The sequence below is a fragment of the Phacochoerus africanus genome, chromosome 3 (genome assembly GCF_016906955.1).
Source record: "Phacochoerus africanus isolate WHEZ1 chromosome 3, ROS_Pafr_v1, whole genome shotgun sequence".
Taxonomy (NCBI): Eukaryota; Metazoa; Chordata; class Mammalia; order Artiodactyla; family Suidae; genus Phacochoerus; species Phacochoerus africanus.
In genome coordinates, this window is record NC_062546.1 from 178,222,397 (window position 1) to 178,242,067 (window position 19,671).

The 19,671-nt window shown below is 40.6% G+C and overlaps 1 protein-coding gene across 3 annotated transcripts in view; it reads left to right on the forward strand.

The window, feature by feature from the left end:
• The window catches only part of UNC80 (unc-80 homolog, NALCN channel complex subunit), a 223,869-nt gene that overhangs the window by 173,910 nt on the left and 30,288 nt on the right, over positions 1–19,671 (forward strand). For all 3 annotated transcript variants that reach the window (XM_047773388.1, XM_047773387.1, XM_047773389.1), the window contains 6 exons: positions 6,731–6,901; positions 10,778–10,870; positions 11,715–11,750; positions 12,095–12,313; positions 16,271–16,471; positions 18,871–18,994. In XM_047773388.1, the coding sequence (XP_047629344.1) occupies positions 6,731–6,901; positions 10,778–10,870; positions 11,715–11,750; positions 12,095–12,313; positions 16,271–16,471; positions 18,871–18,994 (844 nt within the window). The remainder of the gene's footprint in view (positions 1–6,730; positions 6,902–10,777; positions 10,871–11,714; positions 11,751–12,094; positions 12,314–16,270; positions 16,472–18,870; positions 18,995–19,671) is intronic.

Consider the following 19,671-nt stretch of genomic DNA (forward strand, 5'->3'; position numbering starts at 1 on the left):
CATGCCTGTCATTTTGCCAACTTCAAGGAATCTGAAGGACTCACATGGAGAGTGTTATTCCAGTTCTAGGATGTTGGGATAGATAGATAGATAGATAGAAATATAAACTAATATGCAAAATGAAAATCAGTTTCATCTCTCTTAAAATAGTGCTTCTAAAGGCAGAAACAATAATTCAAGTGATTTATGGACAGCCCCCTTTTATGTAATGTACATGCTTAAAAATAATAGAGTTGTATTCCTTTGAACTGTCCCATAATTCTGCCTTAACCAGCCTTTTGGCTTTCCCTCCTCTTTCCCAATTATATCAACATTAGGCAATCTCTTCCTCCCAACTTGTCAATCTAATTTGGTCTTTTTGTGTAATATCTAGCCCAAAAACAAAGCACTAGATTGTATTCTACTATATGCTTGGTATATGAGTATATATCTTCCTATGTCTAATACAGTGCTATATTCCATGGAAGATAAAACAGTAAGAATTTATAGAACAAATGAATCAGATAACAGCCAACTGTTTCCACTTTCCTATTTCTCTCTTTGTAATTTCTTTCTGCATAGCCCTATGTCGTCAGAAAATAGTTTCCAAAAAAAAAAAAACAAAAACAAAAAATAAAAATAAGGATTCATCCTTCTTTATTACTCTTGAGAGAAAGATAGACTGATAAATTATTGCAGGGTATGGTTCCTCTGTTAAGACTGCCAGATTTAAGTAGGATAGTCCCTTTCAGACCTTAAATCCAAAGAATTGAGACTACAAACTCCTGTCACACAAAAAATAAGAATATAAATCTTGTCTGAGTATCATCTCAATTCCAGGATGCTGGCTCAGGACCCATCCCCCACCATTGGTCCTGCCTCCTCAGACCAGCTTATGGTTTCGTGTGCTTAGAGTGAGTTGTGACTCTGACTCAGGTTTGAAGTGAAATGGAAGATGACCAGTGATTCTCCTGGTAAAAGAGCCAGAGAAATAGCACCTGCCCATTTGTACTACTCCAGTTCCAATCTAATAGTCAAGCCTATCCTGATACATCTATAGATCAGGAACATGAGGTAGAAACATATAACTGATCTAAAAGTAAAATATAGTGACCCACTTGGGATATAAAGATTGCTTGGAGCTTATAGATTAATACATTAAAATTCTTATTTCTCTCTTTCTGACCAAATCTCTTTATCATCAGTTTCTCATACTCTTCCTTAAATCTATTTTTGGTTTTCAATTCATGTAGAAAAATACTGATCTGACCATTGCAACTAAGCTACTTTAACTTAGTGGATATTTTGACTATAATTTTTTAAATAGAAACATCTTAATCATAATTATACCTATAAATTTCATTAAGGGAATATTTTCTAATTTTTAATGCTAATTTAATGCCTTGGTCAGTCAATTTATGTTACAAATAAGCCACTTTCAACTTTCATTTTTATTTTATCAAACATTGAGATTATTTTCTTCCCATGTAAAATTTATAATAAAGACTAAATTCATTGATTAGGTTTGGGGGAGGACTTTTTTGGATTTTGTTTTGTTTTTGTTTTTGTTTTTGCCTCTTTGGCTGCACCCATGGCGTAAGGAAGTTCCTGGGCCAGGGATCCAATATGAGCTGCACCTGAAAGACAACACTGGATCCTTAACCTGCTGCCCCACAATAGGAACTCTAGGAGGACTTATTTTAGTTTGGTCTATATCAAATTTTGCCAATTAGAGTTTCTTTCATTTTGAACTTTTATGTTTCAGGTTTTGATCATTATTGCTGCCTAGTTCCCCAAATCAAATTTCAGTGTGGCCCATATGATGTAGTTTCTGAATGTAGAATAAACATCTTAAACAAGATGTCTACTAGATAACAAATTCTGCACAGTGGTGTTTTAACAATTGTCCGTTTTATTTTATGTCAAAAATTCTTTTAGAATAGTTTATTATGAATTGGATAAAAGACTAAGAATTTGTATTTTTAAAGTAATTAATGAAAAAAAGCAACAGTCAACCTGCTAGATATTCCCAGGCCACTTAATTATTCAGGATTAATCTTATATTATAATGCCATTATTTACTAGTTTTCCATCAGTTCACATATCGTGTCCTTTCTCCCCACACACCGCTGGGAAATAGCCAATGGTAGGGTCAAGACATCCCTGAGATCATGAGCAGGGGGACCTTGGCCCCATTGCCACAGTACGTTTCCCAAACCTCACCACCACCCCCCCCCCAACTATAAAGAATCTCTCCTGCCTCTGGCCCCACAGCAATTTACTGAGTAGTTTTCCTTATGAAATTTGTTGTTCAGTTATCCTGAAATGCTGAGTCAAGGCACCTTACCTCAGTCTGCCTCTTACCACCATGTTTACAAACATAAGGAACCCCCTGAAGAAAATACAGTGGTTTATTATTGCCCCAACCTCTGGTATATACATCCCTGCTCTCCTTCCCTGAGCTGACTGTCACAGCCATTTTGAGGATCCTATCTTTTTCTTGCCCATGTTCTAAACAAATGAAGGAAGACAAGGAGGAAGCAATTACTGAATACAAAACATGAAAATGACATCACTGAACACCTGTTTTAGCACACCACTAGCTATATGTGTTTGAAATAACATGTCTACTCTGTGACATAATTTTTCTCACCTAAGATTGTCCTTTGATGAACAGAGCTCTCCATTTTAACACAGGGCAATGTTTTACCTCTTCCCTGTTTTTTATCAGGTTGTTTGTGTCCTCTTAAGGAGTCTTGATGAACCCAATGTTATGAATATATCCCTGGGGCTTTATTGTTTTTACTTTCACATTTAGGTGAACAATTCATCTGAAATTAATTTTGGTATGATGTAAAGTAAGGGTTAAGGTTTATTTCTCCAATTCAGATATCTAATAGACAATAGATCCAGCTCTATTTATGGAAAAGACTAGCCTTTCTCCCATTGCATTGCAATGTCATCTTTGCTAGAAATCAAGTAACTATGGATTTATTAAAACTTATCCTGGGAGTTCCTGTCATGGCTTAGTGGTAACAAACCCGACTAGTATCCATGAGGATGTGGGTTCGATCCCTGGCCTCGCTCAGTGGATTAAGGATTCGGCATTGCCTTGAGCTGTGGTGTAGGTCACAGATTCAGCTTGCTGTGGCTGTGGTGTGGCTGCAGCTCTGATTCAACCCCTAGCTTGGGAACTTCTATATGCTGCAGGTGAGGCCCTAAAAAGACAAATTAAAAAAAAAAAGTATTCTGTTTTATATGTCGGTCTTTGCACCAATATTATACTGTCTTAATTATGATAGCTTTATTATAAGTCTGATATCTAGTAATATAACTATACCAATTGTCTTTTATAATTATAAAATCTTTAACTATAAAGTTAACTATCTTTGGAACCATAAGAGGCCCAAAATTGCCAAAGCAATCCTGAGGGGAAAAAAAAGAAAAAAAAACACAAGCAGGAGGCATAATTCTCCCAGGCTTCAGACAATATTACAAAGCTAGCATAATCAAGAAAGTGTGATACTGGGACAAAAACAGACATACAGACCAATGGAACAGAATAGAGAACCCAGAAACAAACCCAGACACTTGTGGTCAATTAGTCTTTGACAAAGAAGGCAAAAGTATAAAATGGGAAAAAGACAGTCTCTTCAACAAGTGGTGCTGGGAAAATTGGACAGTTGCATGTAAATCAATGAAACAAGAACACCCCCTCACACCATGCACAAAAATAAAATGACTTAAAGATTTAAACATAAGACAAGACACCATAAAACTCCTAAAAGAGAACATAGGCAAAACACTCTCTGGTACCAACTGTACAAATGTTTTCTTAGGTCAGTCTCCCAAGGCACTAGAAATGAAAACAAAAATATGGGGTTCCCGTCATAGCTCAGTGGTTAACGAATCCGACTAGGAACCACGACGTTGTGGGTTCAATCCCTGGCCTTGCTCAGTGGGCTAAGGATCTGGAATTGCTGTGAACTGTGGCGTAGGTTGCAGACGCAGTTTGTATCCTGCATTGCTGTGTCTCTGGCACAGGCCGGCAGCTGCAGCTCTGATTAGACCCCTAGCCTGGGAACCTTCATATGCCGTGGTAGCGGCCCAATAAATGGCAAAGAGACAAAAAAAAAAAAAGAGGAGTTCCCGTCGTGGCTCAGTGGTTAACGAATCCGACTAGGAACCATGAGGTTTCGGGTTCGATCCCTGGCCTTGCTCAGTGGGTTAGGGATCTGGCGTTGCTGTGAGCTATGGTGTAGGTTGCAGACACAGCTTGGGTCCTACATTGCTGTGGCTGTGGTGTAGGCTGGTGGCTACAGCTCCGATTGGACCCCCAGCCTGGGATCCTCCACATGCCACAGGAGTGGCCCAAGAAAATGGCAAAAAGAAAAAAAAAAAAAGAAATGAAGAAAATAAACCAATGGGACTTAATCAAATTTACAAGATTTCACACAGCAAAGGAAACCATAAAAAAAAATTTGAAAAGACAACCTACAGAATGGGAGAAAATAGTTGGAAACAATGCAACAGACAAGGGCTTAATCTCCAAATATACAAACAACTCATACAACTCAACAGCAAAAAAAACATACAACCCAATCAAAAAATGGACAGAAGACCTAAATAAACATTTCTCCAAAGAAAACATATGGATGGCCAACAGGCATATGGAAAAATGCTCAACACCACTAATTAATAGAGAAATGCAAATCAAAAACTACAGTGAGGAATCACCTCACACTAGTCAGAATGTCTATCATTAATAAGACTACAAATAAAAAATGCTGGAGAGGGTGTGCAGAAAAGGGAAGCCTCCTACACTGTTGGTGGGAATGTAAATTGGTACAATTGCTATGGAAAACAGTATGGAGTTTCCTCAGAAAACTAAATATAGAACTATAATATGATCTAGTAGTCCCACTCCTGGGCATCTATCCAGACAAAACTTATATTCAAAAAGATACATGCACCTCTATGTTCATTGCAGCACTCTTCAAACAGCCAAGTCATGGAAACAACCTAAATGGCCATCAACAGATGAATGGATTAAGATGTAGTACCTATACACAATGGAATACTACTCAGCCATAAAAAAGAACAAAGCAATGCCATTTGCAGCAACATGGATGAAACTAGAGACTCTCATACTAAGTGAAATAAGTCAGAAAGAGAAAGACAAATACCATATGATATCACTCATATGGAATCTAAAATATGGCACAGGAATTCCCATTGTGGCTAAGCAGTAATGAACCCAATTAGTATCCATAAGGATTCAGGTAAAAATATGGCACAGATAAACCTATCTACAGAACAGAAATAGACTTACAGACATAGAGAGCAGACTTGTGGTTCCCAAGGGGGAGGAGAAGGGAGTGGGATGGACTGGGAGTTTGGAGTTAGTAGATGCAAACTATTACATTTAGAATGGATAAGCAATGAGCTCCTGCTATATAGCACAGGGAATTATATCCAATCACTTGTGACAGAACATGATGGAAGATATGAGAAAAAAGAGTATATATATATATATATATATATATATATATATATATATGACTGGATCACTTTGCTGTACAGCAGAAATTGACAGAACATCATAAAACTACTGTAATAATAAAAAATAGAAATAAAATAAAATTGGCATCCAATCATAAAAGAAGGAAACTATCTTTTTTTTGTCTTTTGTCTTTTTGTTGTTGTTGTTGTTGCTATTTCTTGGGCCGCTCCTGCGGCATATGGAGGTTCCCAGGCTAGGGGTCGAATCGGAGCTGTAGCCACCGGCCTACGCCAGAGCCACAGCAACGCGGGATCCGAGCCGCGTCTGCAACCTACACCACAGCTCACGGCAACGCCGGATCGTTAACCCACTGAGCAAGGGCAGGGACCGAACCCGCAACCTCATGGTTCCTAGTCAGATTCGTTAACCACTGCGCCACGACGGGAACTCCAGAAGGAAACTATCTTTAACTGTAGGAGTGCCTTTGCCTTAAAGTCTATTTCGTCTGACATAGTTACATCAGCATTCTTTTGGTGTTTGTTCTTACCTTCATCTTTAACATTTCTCTATACTTATATTAACATGTCTCTTAATAGGAAAATATAGCTGAATTTTTTTTAATTATTCATACTAGTAAGCAGGCATTTTCAGACCTGCATCACAATGTTTTCACAGACTCTTGCTGTAAAATCATTTAAGCTTTGAGAAGCCAGCCTCCTAAGGAAGGGTTTGATCTTGTCCCAAATTTGTTTCATCTAGAAAATCTCTCTCAGCAAGTTACTGAGTGGAAGCTTTGTTGATGACTATGAGCCTTATTTCTCTAGACAGACTGTATATTTCCACTTATTATCATTCTATTATTCTTTCACCCAATTGTATATATGCTAGCTCTCCCAACTGCATCAGATGCTTCCTAAAGGCAGGATTTTATCACCCTTTATTGGGTGCTGAATTAATTACTTATTAGTCTTTTTCGTTATTTCCAGCAGCTTTAATTACTCTTGACTTACGTGGGTCAGGAAGGGAACTCAGACCTCATCCTCTCTCTAGAAGCTTTTCATTTCTCCATGCTCCTAAGTATCAAGTAGGATGTAAATGTGATTTGGTTATCCTTACATGTATACGTTACAATTACATTTTTTCCCCCACCCTTTCTTCTGTTGCAACATGAGTATCTAGACAAAGTTCTCAATGCTATTCAGCAAGATCTCCTTGTAAATCTATTCTAAGGTTTTCCCTTGATTAAAGTCTTCAGATGCTGATGGTCTTGGAAGCGTTAGTGCCCTGTTACCTACAAAAGCTGAAGAGGCAAACATCACAAGTGGAGACAGTACCTGCTGCCCGAGAGGAGATCGCCGCCACGGCTGCTCTTGCAACATCTCTGCAGGCCCTTTTATACAGTGTCGAAGTCCTCACCAGGTAATTCCATTGGCAGAAATGGCCACAGCCAGAAACTGTATCCACCAAACAGTTGAGGAAAAAAATGTGGTGGCTAAAAATCTCTAAAACTCAATTTTATTTACAGATGACTTATGCAAACTCAGCCCTTAATGGACTGCAAACATTCCCTAAGTTGTTTGGATAAATAGTGCTAAGTACTCTGAATAGGAATAACAGTAATAATAATGACAATGATGATGATAATAATAATACCATGATACCATAATACCATGATACCATGATTGCTAAACACATATTTGCATATGGCTTGCTGAGTTTCCATGGCAGTTTTTACCCAGCAGTAAACACATCTTTCATAAGAGAGCTAATTTAGTGAATATGAAAAATGTGATCCACATTTTATTAGCTCCTAATTTTATGAGGCATGAAGTGGCTGCCATTTCAATTTTTATTATTTTACTGTTTGTAAATAATCAGTTTTTGTTAAACTGTTAATTTCTGAAGCTAGGGAAAAAATTACAGAATTTTATCTTAATGGTAAAATTAATAGATTCTGTATAGGATAAGACTCAGGAGTGCTGAGACAGGGGATTGAGGAATTTGGAGATGACAAGGTCAGGCAATTCCTAAACAAAGTTCCTTGAAGTCAGCCCTGTTACAAAATTCTTGGATGCAAAACCAGAGAAATTGAGTTGCCCTGTGCTAGGGCAGGGCTGGATTGATAAGGGTCCAGGGAGGGGAACTGGGGGGGGGGGTTCCCATGTACAAAAGATTGTGAAAGGAGTAGGGATGGTAGATGCAGGTATGTATGTAAATGATTGGCTTTCCTCTTCTGTTCTCTTCTAAAATCAGCTAGAAGGAGACATTCCTCCCTGGGGGTGGAGGTGGGGAAGACTTTTCTCTGCCTTGGTGTCTTTGTTCTTCCATCAAATTCGGCCATATCCTTTGCGTAAAATTCTCTGATTTCCTCCCACCAAAGGTACCGACTTCCACAGCCCCATCGTGCTCTGTTGGTGAGGGCACTCACAGAAATCTCTCCATCCAGGAAGGATTCTTCCAGCATGCACCAGCAAATTAGAGAGGGAGTGAGGTTGTTATTCATTAAATCCAATCTATGTTTAGTTTCTAACCGGGCACTACATTGCCCACCTAAGGAAGCAGGATGTAGCCCAAAAGCCTTGGGTAGATTATGCGCTGAAGTGCCCACGTGGAGCTAAAGTGAGGCAATGGGAGGCAGTGGAAGAGGGAACCATGACAAATTACCTCATCCAATGGGAGAGAGTCCCCAGTGCTTTGACAATACTTTCACGAAAATCTGAGGAGGCAGAGATCCTAAGGAGAAATACATGACTGACACTTCCTCCTTGGCACCCAACTGCTTATGTCACGAGTGTCTTCCTGTGACTGGGGGGGAGAAAAGCAGTCACGTCTCCCCAAGAGCCTCTTGATTCTTTCTCTTTATAATACACAATGTTGATGCTTTCTATTCTTTGCTGTAAGGCTCAGTCAATTAATGTATCCAAAACTGACCCAAAATTCCACAAAGAGTTATGAATGGAGCTCTGACACTTAAAATTTGGGGGCCTTTCATATTCCGGTGTATTTAAGATTCCTTTGATGGAGGGGAAGACTGGCCTCACTGGTTGGTTGTCATTATTCACAACAAAATTTGCTTCATTGTTTTTACAAAAAGAAGATAAGAATAATATTTCACTTCCACAGTCCTAATTTATGTATCTCATTAAAAAAAAAATGTGTTCCCATTGTGGCACTGAGGTAACGAAGCTGACTAGTATCCATAAGGATGCAGGTTCGATCCCTGGCCTCACTCAGTGGGTCGGGCATCCGACATTGCTATGAGCTGTGTTGTAGCTCACAGACTAGACTCAGATCTGGCATTGCTGTGGCTGTGGTGTTGGCCGGTAGCTGCAACTCCAATTCGACCCCTAGCCTAGGAACTTCCATATGCCTTGAGTGTGGCCCTGAAAAGCAAAACAAACAAACAATAACAACAACAACAAAAAACCCTAACAGTTATATAGTTAACAATACAAAAATAAGTATATTACAAATATATCAGCATTAGTTTTCTACTGTTGCATAACACAAACTAAGAGGCTTAACACTGAACACATTTATTATTCATAGTTCCTTAGGCCAGAAATCTGAGCAGGCTCAGCTGGGTCCTCTGCTCAGGGTCTCACAAGGCCAAAATCAAGATGGCAATTAGTCTGAGTTCTTATTGGAAGGTTCTGGAGAAAAATCCACTTCCAAGGTCATTCAGGTTTTGGCAGAAACTAGCACCAGGCAGTTTTAGGTCTAAGGTCCCCTTTCCTTCTTGACCATCAGCCAGGGGCCTCTCTCTGTTCTTAGGAGGCACCTCTACCCCTTCTCGCATGGCTCTCAACTTCCAGGCAGCGATGGTGCCTTGAGTCCTTCTCAAGCTTCAAATCTGTCTGCCTCGTCACAAGAGAAAACTTTCTGCTCTTTAAAGTTTGGTGATGATCTCCCTTTTACCATAAAATGTAGCCTAATCACAGGAGTAACACCAGGGGAAAAGTCGTAGGGTCATCTTTAAATGCTGCCCACCACAGCAAAAGCCCAAGAGGAGAAGGTCTGGTGTGGTTTTTAAAGGCTTACTCACTCTCCAGCCACAGCCAGCAAACAGAAATGAGCATAATAAAAGCAAGCCTAAAAGAGCTCATACAAGCCATTGCTTTGAAAAGCTTTTTCTTCCTTCCATGTCATAGATGATACAGAGGCAAAGTTTATCTAATATTTAAAGTGAACACTGCAGATGTGAAATGAGGTGATTCAAATCTATTTCTTAGCATCTAAATTATGGACGTAGAATAGATTTTCATTTACTCACTTCCCTGGCTAGTTGTAGGTATCATTTTTAACTATAAAGATTCTTGCCTTCTTTGATACTTTCTCAGAAAAATAGAATGGCTGATTATGGAGTAGGTGGCCTAAATGGTGTGTACATGCTTATCTTTTTCTTACTGTCTAGAATGACTAACTTCCTGGTGCCTGTGGAATTGCAGAATGAACTCTTAGCTCCCATTTAAACTGTACAGACTTAGAAGTCTGATTTAATATATGTCTGGTTTGAAGAGTCCTAGTTCATTACCTAGGACCAAGAAATGAAAGACCTTAAATCATGATGAGCTTGTAAGACCCTTGGGAATCAGTGTTGTTCCCTTTAAAGTACCTCTCAGAGGAGTTCCCGTCGTGGTGCAGTGGTTGACGAATCCGACTAGGAGCCATGAGGTTTCAGGTTCGATCCCTGGCCTTGCTCAGTGGGTTAAGGATCTGGTGTTGCCATGAGCTGTGGTGTAGGTCACAGATGTGGCTCGGATCCTGAGTTGCTGTAGCTGTGGTGTTGGCCGGCGGCTACAGCTCTGATTCAACCCCCAGCCTGGGAACCTCCGCATGCCATGGTGTGGCCCTAGAAAAGGCAAAAAGACAAAAAATATTTTAAAAATTAAAAAAATAAAGTACCTCTCAGAATAGAGACAGCAGAAAAATGGGACAGAAAAGCCCAAAGTCTTCATCCGCAGCATGTGAAACTTCCTGGACTAGGAGTCTAATTGGAGCTGCAGCTGCCGGCCTAGAGCACAGCCACAGCAACTCAGGGTCCACACCATATCTGCAACCTGCACCACAGCTCTCAGCAACGCTGGATCCCCAACCCACTGAGCAAGGCCAGGGATCAAACCCGCAGCCTCATGGATACTAATCAGGATCATTACTGCTGAGCCACGACAGGAACTCTCCCAAAGTCTGTCTTTATACGACTCTAAAATTAACTGAAAACCCCGGTGAGCTGCAATACCTTGAGAATTTCATGTCTCCACTTCTGTTGTTGTTTTGTTACTGTTCTTATTGCAGACCCATGACAGCCCCACAGATGAGCAGATGTGACCAAGGTCATAAAGGAGCCACCACAGCCAACCACACCATGTCATCTGGGGTGAACACCAGGTAATCTACTTGGCCCTACCCTTCTGTGGTCTCTCAGTTTCATACAACCTGAACCTCAGCTGTTGCGAACAAAAGGAAGCCTGAAAATTGTCTATGTTGAGTGTGAAAACCTCCAAGGAAAAGAAAAAAGGTGAGAGTTTAGAATTTTAGGAAAACCCGAGGCTTCCTTTGAAATTGTCACCTTCATAAATGAAGAGATGAGCCACCTTCAAAAACTGGTATTTGTGTCCATTTGTTGGTGTGAACCTGCAAGATGTTCTCTGCCTCCTGGGTGGTCTCGGAACTATTCCAGTGTTGTTTCATATGCCTCCAAGAAAAAGGCACATGAAACAATAATAATCAGGAGGCGGTTTCTCATTCCAGGGCAGTTATGCAGGTCAATTTTCTTTCATCTGGACAGATTTTTCTACAGACATTTCATCCAAACCTTGACTTAGGTCCTTACATGATGCTTTCATGGTCATTGACTTAATCGCCTTCCCTATTTTGGTGTAACTCAGACACTGGCTGTGTTAATACTTTACCTGCTTCCTGCTGCTTGGGTTAACCTCTAAATTCTCTAAGACAAAAGTAAAAGTTTCATTAGCTTCTTCTTCATAGGAAGATTTAAAACAGGGCAAACCCAAAATCAGTTTTTGAGAAAAGTTCTCTTGCAGCGTGTGTGGTTAGCCAAATAAAAGATCAAGATTGTATATCTTTGGCTTAGTATGTATGTGTGTATTGGTGAGCTTATCAAAATGGGTAACTTCAAAGGCGTTTTATAAGAAAGAGTCTTTAAGAGGCCCCACCTCAGGGTTTCTGTTCTGGTTCTGATGATTACACAGACTGTTTTTCTGATTCCCAGGTACCAGGAACAAGGTGCCAAACTGCACTTTATCAGGTACAGAAAGACAACCCCAATTTTGTGCTAATTCTGTCCTCCCCTGATGATTTGCCTTGTGAGCTGGGTTATGGTTCTGTTAGATTTCATTTCATTCATGCATGGTGTACTGTTTCTGTATAAGTCCTCAGGGGGTGCCTGATGTAAAGCCATTTCCGCTTGGGATGACAGTCCCTTCTCGGATGATGAACTTTCTTTGTCCTTCCAATGAGGCTCCCCTAGGCTGATTCATTAATTGTGTAGAATATAAGGAGTCATAGTTTTCTTCAGTGCGATACCCTCCTCTCACAGTTGTCCCCCACACACCTTTCCAGACCCCTGGGTAACCTTTTATAATTCCCCAGAGAAAACCTGCACTTACTGGAGGAAGGCCAGGGCCTTCCCAGAGAGGAGCTGGATGAGCGGATTGCTCGGGAGGAGTTCAGAAGACCCCGGGAGTCGCTGCTGAACATCTGCACCGAGTTCTACAAGCACTGTGGGCCCAGGCTGAAGATCCTGCAAAACTTGGCCGGCGAGCCGCGGGTCACTGCCCTGGAGTTGCTGGATGTGAAGTCCCACATGAGGTGCTGTGCTCCTTTTCTCTCTGCACACAGCTTGGGCTAGATATCTGGAGGCAGTTGGGGTGTGTGTGCAGGGGAATAGAGATGGGGCAGGATAAAAACTTTTTAAAAAATTGGTTGAAATGGACTGGTTTCCTATGGCTTAGATTCACATCAAACAGGGCCCTCTGGGAAAACATAAGTCCGTGGAAAAGGATCTCAGCATGGACAGCAAGAAAATGTTCTGAAAGACAGAAAAGCCTGATCAATATATCTGCTCCTCAGCAAAAAAAAAAAAAAGAGTGAAAGAGAAATTTCATCACCTGAATTTTTAGGAAGTACCTTTTTCCATATTCTGCCCAGATTCTAATTTTTCACAAAAAGCTGATCTCTCCTTTTTCTTATTTAACTCAGAGCCACACTTTGCTTGAGTCTGAGATCCCTTTACACACGGTGTGCACGATAGCTTCCAACATTTCACAAAAGCATCCGGTAAAAATTCTGCACTAAATGAAGCCAGTCATCGTTTTAAAATTTTTACTCCTGGTATGCCAGGGAAAGACCCCAGAATTACATCTCAGTGCACTCATATTTCCTTCTTCCTATGGAGGTGTCATTTCCCTTGGAATTCAAATTATTATTATTTCAGATTCTTAAAAGGAACATGATTCAAGAGGATCTGTTCTTTAGACTTGTAACAGTTTGCAAAGGGTCATAAAGATTGCTTGAAAGGAAAATTCCACAGGTAACAAAATATTCGCTTGGAAGGTTTAGTGTAGCTGTAAAACTAAAGGTAGGTTTAGGTTCTAGCCTTTCAGAAATAACATTTCAGTTTTGCAAAACATACCAATTTCCTGATCATTGACTCTTTTTTTTCCCCCCCATAAGATTACCCCCTTGAAAAATTCAGAAAGAACTAGGTAAAGGGAAATGAAAGGCCGGAAATATATGGAGAACACAGCTCTGTCTCCTTCAGACGGATTTCACATTCTCTGAATTGTTGGCACACACCCAGATCCAGAGCTTGGAATGGGTTCACACTCCCCGCTGTGCTGTGGTGGCGAAGAGCTTATTTTACACAGAATTTCAACTCCTACTCTGGGGAAGGGGAGGAAGGTTTGGGGCGGTAGGCTCCTGTTGCCATAGTAACTCAGTAACTCATGCCATCTCCCCTCCTTTCATAGTGATGGTGGCTAGCTGACCTCAGCAATTCTATATCACATTCCCAGAGTTGGAGAATTGCTACTACTAACAGACATTTTATGGGAGAAAGGGAGAACAGTTCCTAAAATTTAGGAGAGAGATCAGGAAAAGAGTGAAAGGGAGTTCCTGTCCTGGCAGAGCAGAAACGAATCTGACTAGTATCCATGAGGATGCGGTTCCACCCGTGACCTCGCTCAGTGGGTTGAGGATCCAGCTTTGCAGTAAGCTATGGTGTAGGTCGCATATGCAGCTAGATTAGACCCCTAGACTGGGAACCTCCATATGCCTCCAGTGCGCCCCCCACCCCCCAGAAAAGGAAGAGAGAGAGAAAGAAATCATGATCATGGGTTAGTAACCATCCTATAACTTGACCATCTGTGTTTACCCCCCATAAGGCATTTGGAGGGAAGAGCATGAGTCAGAGAGGCCTGGGGCTCCCTCTAGAGGCCAAATCCTATTAAAGGTTAAATGGGCTCTCATAGTTGAACTGATTTAACTATGCCTGGCATAGAACTAGGGCTCAAGAGGTATTAATGCTAATGTGAATGATCCAAATACTATGCTAGGAGTTCCCGTCGTGGTGCAGTGGTTAACGAATCCGACTAGGAACCATGAGGTTGCGGTTCGATCCCTGGCCTTGCTCAGTGGTTTAAGGATCCGGCGTTGCCGTGAGCTGTGGTGTAGGTTGCAGATGTTGCTTGGATCCTGCGTTGCTGTGGCTCTGGCATAGGCTGGCGTCTACAGCTCTGATTAGACCCCTAGCCTAGGAACCTCCACATGCCGTGAGTGCGGCCATAGAAAAGACAAAAAACAAAACAAACAAATACTATGCTAGACACTGGATATGTAAAATAAAACCCTGATCCTTAACATAGGATCACAGGCTAGTATCAGACATATGAGAATATAACTATAATTCAGTGTTGCAAGTACTGTGTGTCACATGTATATTTATGGGTTTATTATTTTACCAAGTACTTGAGGCAATTTAGAAAATTATGTGATATTAAAGGGGCACAATTTACCAATTAGAGAGTCAGAACAATGTGAAAAGTTAGCAGGGAAATAATTTTGTTTATGATAAGATTAGCACAGGAGATCTGTATGATTTTATCATTATCATATACTATCGATGAATTGTAAATATGACTTTGAGCTTCTAAAAGCAATGAGGGCGAAATGACCAATTACAAAATCATAGGGTCAGTAAGATAAAAACAACGAGTTATTTGGTAAAATATTACCTTTCTTAAAATGTGAAGAACAAGAAATATCTCTTGGTTGATGTTTGTTAAAAGGAAAGAGTAGGAGTTCCCTGGCAGCCTAGCAGTTAAAGATCTAGTGTTGTCACTGCTGTGGCTCAGATTCGATCCCTGGCCCGAGAACTTCCACATGTGCTGCAGGCATAGCCAAAAAAAAAGGTGGGGGGAGTAGTATGATGGACAATATCCTCAATGTCACCCCCACAGTATATCAAGGGCCATTTTCCCAGGGCTGGATGCCTTATACTGAAAGTTGCATAATTTTATAATGCAGTTCAGCAAGAGTAACCTACATGGAGCCAGGATAATGTCATTCTAAAGAACAGTTATTTCAGTGCCTGGATTTATAGGAAAGGAGGCAGAATTTTTACTGCCAGGAAATTCCGACTAAATGCCCTCTATTCGTGCAATTTCTCACAACAAGCTTTTAATAAAAATGGACCTGCCATGTCCTCTGGCCAAAAAGAGTTTGCTGAGTAGGAATTGTTCCATATGCTTTGACCTTATACCAAGCAAAGGGTATAATTAAGATTTTCTTTTCTAAAGTACACATTTAGATACATGAAGTCAGAGCCAAGTGTATAAATTTTAGGATTGTGGACATATAGGTGGTATTTAAAGTCCAAAGAATGGATGGTATCAATCAGGGAAAGAGAGTTGATTTAAAACAAAAAGAAATGGAAGGTGGGAGAGGGAAGGATTGGGTGTTTAGGAATTGGAGATGCAAACTATTACATATAGGATGTATAAACGACAAGGTCCTGTGATAAATAGGATAAATTAAATGACACCCCTCAGCAAATCCCCTCAGCAAAATCAAAGGTATGGGAAATGCAAGAGGATAAACAGCTGATTCCTCCAAGAAACAAATTATTAGATGTCAAATAAAAAAAGCAGAAGAAGTGGAACCTACAAGTTGAAAAGTCTTAAGAGATATATCAGGAGTTCCTGGTGGCTCAGAGGGTTAAGGCCCTGGCATTGTCTCTGCTGCGGCTCAGGTCACTGCTGTGGTGTGGGTTTCATCCCTGGCTGCATGCAAAAAAAACAGAGAGGAAGAGAGAGAGAAATATATCAATCAACTGAAATGAATGGGCCTTATTTTATTTGGATTTGTTTTTTAAAACGTTTGTTTGTTTGTTTATTGTCTAATTAGGGCCACACCCATGGGATATGGAGGTTCCAAGGCTAGGGGTCAAATCGGAGCTGTAGCTGCCTGTCTACACAACAGCCACAGCATCTGCGACCTACACAATAGCTCACAGCAACGCCCATGCTTAACCCACTGAGAGAGGCCAGGGATCATACCTGCATCCTCATGGATTCTAGTCGGGTTTGTTAACCACTGAACCACCCCAGAAACTTCTGAAATGTTTATTTAAAAATTATGAGATAATGCGCCAGAATGTTCATGGTTCAGGGAATCTGTTTGTTGGATGGAGGGTGGTTAGCATGATGCTGTAGGGGAAATTCCTATGGTGGAATCCTAAGCTTATTCTTTGAAAACAAAACATTTTAGGTTGGCGGAAATCGCACATTCCCTCCTGAAGCTGGCACCATATGATACGCAGACGATGGAAAGCCGGGGGCTTCGACGCTACATCATGGAAATGCTTCCCATCACCGACTGGACAGCTGAGGCAGTGAGGCCGGCCCTTATCCTCATTTTAAAGAGATTGGATAGAATGTTCAACAAAATTCATAAGATGCCTACTTTGAGGTGAGGAGGCCTCCTAATCAGCTGTGGGTATTACCAGCCCCAGACAGGATTTGTCATTTTTCAAGGCAGAAGATCAATCCGAAGTTGAATGAATGGCTTAAAAGGGTTCTGTTGGTTATATGATGTGCAGAGCTAATCAGGTATATGAATGCATAAGGAGCAGGGTCGATATTTTGAGAGAGTAACGTAGTTTTTAAAAATATATATTCATCTTAAAATCTATTCATTTCTTAGCTATCATGGTACTTACCTGACACCCATAAAAAATTGTCATCTTTCAATTCCTTTTGAAATAAGGCAGCATAGGCCTTATAAATTAAATAACTAAGGAAAAAGATTAATTTGTTTTTAGGAGTTCCCATTGTGGCTCAGTGGTAATGAACCCAACTGTTTTTAGGAGTCCCACTGTGGCTCAGTGGTAATGAACCCAACTAGTATCCATGAAGATGTGGGTTTGATCGCTGGCCCTGCTCATTGGGTTGAGAGTCCAGCATTGCCATGAGCTGTGATGTAGATCACAGATGTGGCTCAGATTTGTTGTTACTGTGGCTGTAGTGTAGGCCAGCAGCTGAAGCTCCAATGTGACCCCTAGCCTGGGAACTTTCATATGCCACAGGTGCAGTCCTAAAAAGAAAAAAAATATGTGTACTTAACATAGTATTTTTAAGTACCAGTTTTAGAGAAATGTTGGCTTTACAATAATCAGCGAAGCAGCACCTAAAGAGATCTCTGGACTGATAATAAATACCTAATTTTCACCTTTTTGCCTAATGCAGGTGGTACTAAATAAATATTATTACCACTTAATCTCCATTCAGTGGCCTCACATATCTGCTGGTAGCCTTTCCATGAGCAGATGCCTCTGAATCAGTCTACCTGGAGATCTGAGCCCAGTTTAGAGACCTATAGCCACAGTGAGCAGATAATTCAACTCATAAATGCTAATAAACCCACTGACTTGGAAATGTCATGTTTGGGTTAGTGAGGGCATATCGTCCTATTAAACTAAACCCCAAATCAATGAAGTTCTTGCCCAAGAATTTGTAGCAATTATTGTTCAATTTGTCAGAACGTTTCCAGGCTTTATCCTGTGACCTTCTTCATTTATGCAGCATCAGGAGCTGTTGAATTTGTAACAAAAGAAATTGAAAGATTTCATTCTAATAATTGATGGTTTGATCTTATGTTCTTTTATACCATGATAAATGCCTATACATTATTTCAAGGTTATTTACTTCAATAACATGGAAATACCTGTCCTTAAAGCACTCCTATTTTCTTTAGCAGTCTCACATTTGCACCCATTGGCAAATGGCCAGAGTCTCATAAACCTTAAGAGGGTATATGAAAGTAACTTTACTTCTAAAGATGTAAGGCATCTCCATGGGCTGACTCATTTGTCATATAACCAAGCCCAGTATCAAGAACAGCATGCTTCTAAAAGTAGACTTCTGGATTAATGCATAGACTTGTAGGCAATTTTCTTGGGATGCATGCTGTGAATTGGAGTTGACTTGAGTTTAATTTCTTCGGGCGATCTCAATTCAACCAGAGAAATGTTGACTAAACCTGACCTCTGCATTACTTGGCCTCAGGGATGTCAGTATATCCTCCTTTATGAACATTTCCATTTTGTCCTTGTAGAGATTTCAATTTGGTAAGCAATATAAGCTTAGACATTATTTCCAGAATAATATTTGGAAATAACATCAATCTCAGTAAAGCCCAACACGTTTATTTTGGGGACCCCAGAAAGGACTCTTTCAGTATCAAGCCCATTACAGAGTAGGTTGTCTTCTATGCCGGAAAATCCTGGAATATACCACCATTTATACTACCGTAAAAAGTGACCCCAAAATATCATTTTTCAGGAGGCCAAGAAAGACAATTTTTTAAGTAGAGCTTTGTCCTCTAATATCATCTTTTTAGCAAGAGTTAAGCCATAAATATCTAATAGTCTGTTGTAAAAGCTGATGAGGTCAACTATAGTCTGATAAAAAGATGTCAGAAACACAGCCTATAGTCAGATTAGCTCTACTGGGAGTACTGACTCCCGGGATGGGTTTTCGGAAATGGTCTCACACACTCTCTCGAAGCTAAAACTAGGAAACTTGAAATGCCACCCATTCATCACCTCTGTTTTTTTCTTCAATAGATTTTGTCTCATTAGTCATGTGGGGCAGGAGTGCCTCTGCTGCGTTTTCAGTATCCTCTTCCCTTTCCACTGTGCTCTGTACTTTTGGAACAACCTGGGTAAACTTCGTCCCCTGTTGAAGCACTTTGTTGTCTCAGACACCATTCCTGTCTTAGATGGCGTCAGAATCACTGTCTCATTCGCTCATTTCAGACAGTCTCCAGAAAGGAGCCACGCTGCTAATGGCTCCTATATTATATTCCAGGCGACAGGTTGAGTGGGAGCCTGCCAGCAATTTGATTGAAGGGGTTTGTTTGACACTTCAGAGGCAGCCAATCATATCCTTCCTCCCTCACCTTAGGTCACTGATCAATGTCTGTGTCAATCTGGTGAGTAGCCAAGTGGCAATCTTATGAAACTTTGCAAAATTTAACTCTGCTATTGACTTCTCTGAACTGAAGATTTACAGGTCAATCTACCTACCTACATACCTACCCATGAAAACAGACGGCTCAGGTGACACTGAAAATAGCGAGGTGCATTTCAAGGTGGTGCATGGGGAGATCCAGGGACCCATCCCTACACAAGTGGGATTTTGGTGTGCTGCTTCCCACGCACTACTTTGACAGTTGACCTCTTCAAGTTGCGCTGAGAGTTGAGGGCTGCCAGTTGGAGAGTGGGGTGGGAGACTGTACAATTGGCTAGACGTTGAGGTAGTCTGGGGTGGGGGAGTTTAAAATACAAAGAGGATTTTTTTTTTTTTAGAACAAAATGATGCTATGAGTTGGCCAGTCTAGGATTTGTCTGAAGAAAAAAAAATTTTTTTTAATCATTTATGTAATATCTAGAGTCTGGTCCTGACAAGGTTTTGTACAATGTGGAAACCATGATAGAGCATTTCATGGAATAGAATCTGCTGCTTAGCTAGTTAAGCAATCAATCTGCAGCTGGAATGCCTAGTGCAAATAGAGCTCTTGCCATCATCATTGTTATCAGTATTTGCTCCATCAAAGAATGTTGACTGCATTCCTTTGAGTCCATGAGTAAGTATGTCCAGTCTCCTGAT